Below are 10,007 nucleotides of genomic sequence, written 5' to 3' on the forward strand. Positions count from 1 at the left end.
CACCCTGTATATAGGATGAGTTATTTTAATCGACGCACGCAAATATCTCTTCGGAGATGGAAGGTAGCAAAAAATGTCCTAAGTAAAATTTGTTAGGTTTCGAGGGGGACATAAGATGGTGTCATTACTTTGACCTTAAATAGTTGCTTGAAGGTCACGTGAAGGTCACCTTCAATTTTTTTAATGGAATCCCCTATTGTTTATCATACTATCTTATTCTAATAAATAATATGAATAACTTTTGTCTGAAACATTTTTTTGATTTGCCTATTACTTTTTGAGATGTTTAAGAGAAAATTTCTAACTTATTCAATGTTTAGCTTGTGATAACTATTTTTCGAGGGGAAAAGTAGTACAGGACTTTTTTACTTGATTTGGTCTCAGGAATATGTTGCAATAGTGCTCCAATTATTGAAAATTTTTGTATATTGTAACATACAGAGGATCTGTAACAGAATATGGAGAGGGGAAGGATCTACTAGTTACATATAGTTACATATGCTATAGTTTTATTGTATGGCAAACAAAAGCAACAGGAAACAAATTACTATTTCCAATATTTTTTAAGAGGATGCTGGAGTAAGTTTGCACCCTTTGCACTTTTTGCATCTAGAGCTGCCAGTTCACAAAAATATTTGTATTATATCATAGTATAACTAGTAAGTACAGATCGAAAGTATCCCACTATTTGGACTAAATCAGAAAACAGCTAAGTTTAAAACTTGTAACTAAGTAAAAATATGAAATCCATTTAGTGAAACAGGTTATATGTAAACGTAATATTTTCGTTTATGTTACGTCCTATTTCCAGCTGACACCACTATCGACCAAACAGAGCTACGTGTACGTAGCTTCTACTACTATTGTACATAACACTTCGTGACAGCACGTAGTGCTGTCTTTAACTTTTCGTCTATTTATTAATTGCTCCAAATTGTTTTTATTAACATGCAGTTTTGCCGTTATTTAAATTTCATGATAACATTATTTTCGTCCTGTGTGCAGTGTGTTGTGTTTGATTCTTCTGTAAGCAGTGCTTATTGGTGTGATTTGAACTTTACATTATGTGTAATTAATCTTTTATTTTCAGTTGTACGTAAAAACTATTAGTGCCTGAAAAACATTTTGCAACGTAAGAAGTGAATTCGGAATAACTAAAATTCTACAATTTTGCAGTAAGACTCTCCATTCTTCTTAAGATGCATCTTATTTTTTTATAATGACGCTTTGCTACCTCTATAATAGGCCATCCATGTTTTCATTCAGTAAGTAAAGTTTAATGATTGCATTATTTTAATTATTGATGTAAATAAAAAGTGATATCGATATAGATAAAGCGAATTTTATTAAATCATAATGCAATAACGATGTAAGTAAATAGGAATCACTAAAAGTGTTCTCGTATCGCCGCGTGTCGCTCACCTCTCGCTCTTCGTTCATCGAATCGTAGGGAGATGTAAACTAGACGTTTTTATTTATTACCCAAGAACTATTACAAATTTTACAAAATAATATGTACATGCTACACGACTTTTCTACTCATTATTAGTTTGCTCCGTTGTATCTATCCTCTACGCGTGATTCAGTTAAAGTTAGTCACCCTGTATGTAAGAATAAGAAAACATTGCATCGAATTTTTCACACACGTTGTACATACATATGTATGTCTGTATGTACACTAAGGATCACTAATGCCTTCCCACATGAATTTGCGCACATATCAATACTTTTATATATGAAGAATGTATAAGAAATGTATGCAGGTACCTAAATTCATATGGGATGGCATCAGTGATTCCTAGGCCGATATTCATAGTCAGATCTTATATTCAAGTCTATCTTAAGATCATCTTTAGATACTCCGTAGCCAATAAAATGTTCCATACAGCACCTTTAGATAAATTCAAGACGGTCTTAAATATAAAATCTGACTATGAATATCGGCCCTAGTATACGAGTACATACATGCTTATATGGGTATCTATATGTATCTATATGTTTCGTTACGTTTGACATATTCTTGTTTAACCTCGCTGTTAAAACTTACTAACTCATCGAGAGTTTAATTCACGTTCGCACAGTAATTGCATAACTTCTTCATGTGTGATAATTTTCTCTCTTTTGTAACGCAATATTACTTATTGTACATTTAATTTCCCATTATTTTGTGTGAAATTCTTTATTAGTAACCATATAATAGCATACTATAAAGTGCAGCATTTGCATAACATAAGTATACACATGGAATCTGAAAAAAGAATGGATGATAAATCATCGCGTTCTATCGATATTGTCAGCTCGATTCTTTCTAATCCTGAAAATATTCTTGATGTAAAGTACGAAATCAAATAATACAATAGTTTACGTAAAAGTTGCAGCTATCATTGATAACCTGAATTCTACAATTGTTTAAGAAACCCTCATATTTATTAATTATTAGTGTTAAAGACACAAGGTTTTTACTTTTGCTTTATATCGAAATTTTTCTGTTTATAGAGATTCGCTTCAAAGTGGTGTTGTAATCCCAACAGAAGTAGTCAATGAGACAAAGAACAGAACTAAAAATCAGGTACAAGGCGAGATCATATTTCCTGGGAATATTAATTTTTCGCCTTTCGACTTGAATTCTGAAACTGTGTATGATGAATACGAGGAAGACAAGGATCTTATACCATACAAATTACCGAAGACAAAAAAACTACCAACTCTTTCATCACTGGTATGTTTTAATTGTGTTATTTAATAGGTAATTACATCAATTTTTTTAATCAAATATTAATTACGATATTCTTTTGAATAGAAAAAATATAAAAAAAAATTTCTCATTCTGTTTTCTTTAAGTATAACATATTTTTCATTGCTTATTTATGTTGACGTAATATAAAGTAATATACTTAGATTAACATCTTTCATGTATTTTAGCATAGCAGAAAAGAGCAAAATTTATATTGTAAATAAAATGTTTTCATTTCATTTATTTATTATTTGTTTAACGATTCCATGAATTAAATTTTTATGTTCAATAAATGTATTATTTGTATTAATCAATTAAATATACAATGTTTTTATAAATAATGATGATATACATATCATTCTATGTATATATATGTATATTTTCGATAAGAATTAAGATTTTAATAAGAATTAGTACTATAAAAGGTATGAGTATATATTCAAAGATTAAAACAACAACTGTTGCAAAAAAAATTTCAAATAATTAAACCATATTCTTTATAGAAATAAAAATAATATTCTCACTTCTGTCTATTAATTTGTTTTAGTTACGTGAATGGCGTGCGACACAGGTAAATATGTTCAAACAACGTTGTATATTTTTTGAACGTTTTCTAAAAACATTATCTTTATTTTTGTATTCTGTATTTTGTATTACCATATAGTGTATCTAGGACTTTGTATACTATTATTGTATACACGTATCTTTTACTTTATGATCTATCTTATATACATATTTTAAATGTATTTAATCAATAGTATATATAAGAAATATACATAGAAAGAATATATATAATATTAATACTTTAATTGAAAAGTAGTAGTCTAATAATATTATACCTATATATAGTACTAATGTTATTTAATATTTTAAAATATTTTAGTTTTTAAAAATATTACTTAGAATAATAGACAGGAACATTTATTTGTTATATTTTTTATAGACATCTTTTAATTAAGTTCAAAAATTATGAAATTGCGACTACCTTCGCTCTTTCATTTAACATTTTTCAAATTTTACAAATATGCAGAACAATGCAATACATAATATCGCGACTAAGACAATGTTTTATTTTTCAGGTATCAGTTGTTGCACACGTTTTGCATAAAGATTTTATTAAGATAAAAGATAATTACATCGTTTGGTCAATTTAGCCTAAACCTATACAGATTGAAACAATGACTAAAAAAGCACGCAAAGCGTTAGAAAAAGAGCAAGCGGCATCTGCAGCCGCTGAAGCTGAAAGAATTAGGTAAGGTCATATACAAGTAATTACACAAAAATATGATTAAGTTTGGTTACTGAAATTATATAATTTAATAAAATATTAGGATACAAATTAATAATCAGATAATTTTAATTTACCTATTAAATTTTTGTATGTTACTTAATGTTGTAGCATAATAAAATTAGTGCAACGATAGCGTTAAATAATTAGAGAATAAAAATTGTTTATTATTTCTTTCTTTATATTAATTTATAAATTAATCTATTGTATATTAATCTATACGTTTAATACACAACATAGATCAACTTATTTTCTAGCTATTTTTACCACACACATGCGCGCACGAACACATACGTTCTCATTAGGAGATTCCTTTGAAATTAATAAATTGTTAATATTAGTAGGGTGTATTGATGCACAAAATTACATTTTACTTCGAGCTCTTACTAGTATAGTAACAAAAGGTTTTTAATATAGGCTACAGATGATTAAAGATATGCAGGAAGAGATTCGATTGGAAAAATACAATACAGAGAGACAAGTATTGCTAGAAGAACGAGAGGCAGCGATGCGAAAAATTCAATTGGAAGAGACATTGTGCATGCTTCACGGTTACAAAAGTACTTTTCAAAAATATTTAACTGCTACTGAAGAAGAGGCGAATGTAAATATTACCTTCTTTTCTTTGCATATTTATAATAAATAAATATATAAAGTGCTAACGCTACAAACATATTTTCTCCCATTTTAATACATACATTGCGTTTATTAACGTTGTATAACCAGCCATTAAATTACTTTCTAGACAAAAAATGAATTAAGCTTGAATTATAAGTTTCATTAAACATTATTACGCCTAACTTGTACAAAGTAATACTTTGAATTACAAAGAAGCAATTATTTTCAGTGGACTAGATATCTGACTTGTGATGGTTTACCAGACCCTGGTAGTTTATCCGAAATGACTACTGTTATATTTTTGTGGTCAATGGAAGATGAGAAAATTAACATGAACAAATTTATTACAAAATACAATGTTATCATTTATGTATGTCAATTTTAAATAATCAAGTCATCTAGCAATTCTGATGTAATTAAATAAAGACAATTTTTAATTTGTAAAACTTTAATAAACAATTAAATATTTTTCTTTACAGTTGTTGACAAAACTCAACGAAATAATACAATTCTCTTTGACCAGTTCCCCAGATTATATAATTGAATGCAAGATGGTGAGTAAGAATATTTAATCAACTTACTATCTATACGTATATGATTCTTACATACAAAAAATATTAATGTTAAACATTTAATAGATCAGGCAGCGATTTCGTGATAAACTTCAAGACTGGATAAACGCGGCGTGTTACTCTCTTTTGCGTCAGATAGAAAGGGATATGGTCCGTGAAAGCATAAAAACGGCGAGATACACTAACATTTCTGATCAAATCAGTTGTTGCATTTGGGCTTTGATAAAATTGCCTATTGCACTTAAACAAGTCATCGAAAAAGATCGGCACGTATTGACATTTAGTAATTTTGCATATATAATATTATATATGTATAAAGGTATATGTATATTTCTTGCGACATATTACATTGTACATTACATAAATGTGTCATAATCAACTTAATTCAACATTGACCTGTAACAATAACTCGATTATTTTAACAGAAAACCTATTGAAGTACAATTTGAAGAAATAGAACTGACTGTCAAAATGCCTATAGATATCGATTGCTATTGTATGGCGATACGTGCGTTATGGGTAAAGTATGATCATTACTCTGATTCTACAACCTCGTACGTTATGCCAAAACTACCAGAGGAATATGAGAGCATGTACACCATAGGTACAAATGATAATCTATTTGCAAATTTTATTCTACTTGATTTATTAATTTAGATATAAAAACTACAATTAACTTTTATTCTGACAAGGACACCTCACGAGGTGTCCCCCTTCGATCTTGATGAGCTTTTCTAGATAAAAATTCTAGATAAAAATAAGGTATACATACTTTTTTAAACGTGCCCACAGCATGTTTAGGGTGTGAAACACCCCCTTGAAAAAATCAGGTTTTCTCTTCTTATTTTTGTCAAGAAAACAACATTAATGAATCAAGATGGAAAGGGAATACCTCGTGAGGTTTCCTTGTTAGAAAGTTAGAAATGTGATATTGTAAAATTAATGTGATAGTAAATTTACCAGAAGAATGATGAATCAATTTTACCGATTTTCTAAGAATTATCATATTATACAGTTGACAATTAGATGTATATGAAACATGTTACATAAAAGTATTATGCTATGTGAAGGACATAAATATATTATCAATATCTTCATTTTTAGGAAGGAATACAAGTTATTATAATTCTTTCTTTTTGCGCATGTTTCAGATTTTTTTACTTATTGTCAAAACGAGTATAATATGAAATTGAAAATACGCGAGGAACAGGTCGATGGCCGTCGGCTTCGAATGGAGGAAAAGAAAGCTATACTCGAGAGAATGGAGAATCCACCAATTTCGATGCCTACAAAGCCCGAAAGGAAAGGAAAACTGCAGAAAAAGCCAGGTATTCCAGGTGCAAAGCGTCTGGAATTGGAACAGGAACCGGAACAATTACCATATCTGCCTACACCAGATGAAATTATTCTACAAAAAGAAGGTACAATTCTCGAATTGTAATAAGTAGAGAGAATTGATATATTCATTACAATTTTAATTCTTAATTTGTGTGTACGTATATGTCCGTGTACATGTATTAAAGAAACAGCTTAATGTGATTAAATAAATAATATTCTGTACCAAATTTAGTGTATGCCATAGTATTGTCAATGTAAATATAATAAAAATGAAAGAGATGGAAAAGAGAAACTGAAAAATGTTTAAAGAAACCTTTTCTATTTATAAAGTTGGGACACCTACAATTAGGTGTTCAACTTATTGTTAGTGGCAATCAATTTTTCACTGTATTATTTTCATTTTGTTGGACGCTTATTGTATTTTAGCCTAAAAATATTGAAATTATTATAACAGTAAAAAGTTATTGTTGAGAAGAATGTTATTGTTTCCTTTTCTTCCAGATGAAACGCGAAAAGAGATTAGAAAATTTCTGTTCACGCGCTGCGAAAAGACGGAGATAAATTTGCGAAAATACAGAATACTCGGTGGTGCACTACACATCGATTTAATTTATCAGCCACCACAACCGAAAGAAATGAAAAGAAATATTATGCTCACCACTTGTGAGCAATAATTATTTTAATTACAGAAATTTATTATGTATATTAAATGTTAACATTTATTTTCTTTACAGTGCAAATTCCTAAAGAATTAAAACCTGTATCGTTTTCCAAACCATACAAGGCACCGCCTCCAGCACCCGATTCTGAAAGAACACCAGAAGTGATCGAAGCTGAAATGAAAGCTTTGGAAGCAGCAATGGAGGCATTGGCTCTAGTAACTTTAAAGTATATTTTTTTATAAGTTAATTATATATACTGGGCGCAACAATGGCAAAATATAAATAAAAATTATCATTGTACTAACAATAAGATAAGAAAATGATTAAAAGTGAACAGCTTTAACGATGATACACCAAATGTGATGCAATTAAAATATGTATGTATCTTACACTTATTACGCTAAATCATACTTCAATGATATTCTTTTACAGACTTCCCAGCTCTATTATTTGGTTTGAACCGCCATTAGTGGCACACTGGATACCTGAGAGGAAAATATGGTCTACACAGGATGTACATGATATTAAGTACAACGAGGAGAAGCAAACTATGACATTTAGAACCGGTAGATTAGGCGTTCATGGCCTCGCTAGTTTTAAATTTATCAACATTCCTTTTCAAAGTTGGGAACTGAAACCTGAAATTGGCAGAAACGCCCGCGGTGGTATTGTACTTAATGTGTCCGCTGCCATCGTTCAAGTAGAATTCATAATCAGGGTATTATTTTATTAATATATTTTTTGGAGTGCTTTCACAAAACTTTATTTACCGAATTATTTATCAAATTGGCTAAATAATTTATATACCAAGATACAAATTTTGTGCAAAGGACAGACATGGAAAAGGGAAACTTTAATATAAAATGTTCCATAGAAAAAATAATACAAAATCTTAATATTTTTCCATAAATTTAACAAGTATTGTTTTACATAAAAGCGTATTTCTTTTCTAAATTTATTATATAAGATGTCTTATTTTATTCTGTTCTGAGAAGGTATGAATTATATCTATATACATATACGAGTATACTTATCAGTCTTTGATTTTCCTAGGAAGACTTAGTTTGCTTAAATTCATTGGCTGGTGGTACATCAACGGCGCTTAAAGAGATAATTGGAGAATATATGAAGCTGCATATTTTGATCGAGGTAAAAATTTCTCATTCCTTTCAAATAATTCTTGCAATAATGCGAAAAGTTTCAAAACATCAATACTGTGACAACCATTCCACACTTTTATAGGACTAAAAGACATTTAAATAGAAAATAGCGATTCCTTATTAAGATAAAACATTCCTCTCCCGCAGAAAATGCGCGATGCTGGATGCGATCTATTTCCAGAGCGAGATGCCTTTAGTTATGTGAAAGCTCTTCCGGTGAAACATCCGGTAACTGAGAGACATCTACGAGAATGTATGGCACTACTTTGCACGGCGTATACATTCTCCTGGTCTCGTTGGAATGCTAGTCGAAATTCCAGAGAAATCGTGATACAATTCAAAGAACTCCATGGATGCGTCGCAAAAGAAGTAGGGCATTCAATTATTTTGCCTTTATTAAGAAAGAGTATAATAATTCGCTAGAAACTACTTTTATCCTAACTTAAAGTTAATAATAATTCTAATATTGTTTTCTATTTATTTCTTATTTCTCAATAAAACTAAAATTAAAACGATAAACAACTATAACGTACAAGAAGACTGTGTGTACTACTTTATTAAAAAATTTTTTTTCTTTCGTCAAATAATGAAGACTAAAATATAAAAAATTTTAATTTTTTACTAAAATATCACATTTCTATATAAGTCTCAAATTTTTAGCGAACGAATTTAACTCTTTTGATAACTCCGTTGCAAACGATGACAGTATCCTGCACCGAAGTGAGTTCGGAATTTTCTAATGTACCATTAGATGGCGAGAACTCGAAGGTAATATTAAATTTTATTCAAAAGTTTTTAATATCAAAAAATAATTAGTTATCTGATATTAATTATTTACTTTAATAGTTTAATAAATGTATAACACATCAGGAGTTCTTTTTTAAGCACATGTATACATGTCTTATTAATATTTCCAACAATTTTGCCAAAAGATAATATACAAAAAACATTATTAATCGAAATTAAAATTAATTTATCTTTTAGCGCGCGTATTTGTAAACTATAAAAGAAATATTAAGTAAACAAGAATATAAAATGTGCCAAATATTCCTTGAGATAATGCACCAGAAAAATTAACGTGTTTAAAAAATATATTATAAATATAATAAAAATAACTTAAAAGTGCTTTTTTCGACAGTTTTATGCTGATTTATATCAATTGGCACTACAGAACGCCGGGATCAAAAGCCATATATTGATGAAAAACATCTCCTTCAAGCTTGTCAACACTGTCGCAGAACTTCTAGGTCGTACTAATGTAGTCAACATGTCATCCTAAAATTAATTTCAAAAGAAAGGAATAGATGATGCTTTTTAGTACATACGTGTACAAACTTGTATCAAATTTCCTCTATTCTAATGTTATTAAAACGATTTAGTACAGTACGCATCAAGAAAGAATAATACGATATGCGAAGCGGAGTGGGCACAATAACCGATCTGTCGCCGCGTGAATGATCTTGCGTACGTAAACGCCTCGGTCGAAAACAGTCTATTGTGTCGAATCTTTCGGCGCGCATCAGTCGAGCGAGACGGACGTTCCGCGTGTCTTCGCGTCGCTCCTCGTCGATTGGTCAATTTCGTCAGACACACAAGAATTGACCAATCATAGTCGACTATTGTTACGACTACGAC

General features: G+C 29.8%; 2 protein-coding genes across 2 annotated transcripts; both read left to right on the forward strand.

Moving 5' to 3' along the window:
• Positions 1 to 2,227: 2,227 nt before the first annotated feature.
• On the forward strand, positions 2,228 to 3,907 carry LOC105560604. Its single transcript, XM_012009851.1, has 4 exons — positions 2,228 to 2,336; positions 2,497 to 2,719; positions 3,282 to 3,305; positions 3,814 to 3,907. The coding sequence occupies exons 1-4, from the start codon at positions 2,242 to 2,244 to the stop codon at positions 3,886 to 3,888; spliced, it is 417 nt and encodes a 138-aa protein (XP_011865241.1). The 5' UTR covers positions 2,228 to 2,241; the 3' UTR covers positions 3,889 to 3,907.
• Positions 3,893 to 9,955, forward strand: LOC105560565 (axonemal 84 kDa protein-like). The gene is made up of 14 exons (XM_012009775.1): positions 3,893 to 3,986; positions 4,440 to 4,626; positions 4,870 to 5,010; positions 5,120 to 5,194; positions 5,279 to 5,478; positions 5,638 to 5,816; positions 6,364 to 6,633; positions 7,052 to 7,213; positions 7,285 to 7,438; positions 7,645 to 7,930; positions 8,266 to 8,361; positions 8,520 to 8,741; positions 9,033 to 9,140; positions 9,511 to 9,955. Exons 1-14 carry the CDS (start codon positions 3,913 to 3,915, stop codon positions 9,649 to 9,651), a joined length of 2,295 nt encoding a protein of 764 aa, XP_011865165.1. The 5' UTR covers positions 3,893 to 3,912; the 3' UTR covers positions 9,652 to 9,955.
• Positions 9,956 to 10,007: the final 52 nt, after the last annotated feature.

Source organism: Vollenhovia emeryi, unplaced genomic scaffold (assembly GCF_000949405.1).
Source record: "Vollenhovia emeryi isolate VEMERY1.0 unplaced genomic scaffold, V.emery_V1.0 DF939227.1, whole genome shotgun sequence".
Classification (NCBI taxonomy): Eukaryota; Metazoa; Arthropoda; class Insecta; order Hymenoptera; family Formicidae; genus Vollenhovia; species Vollenhovia emeryi.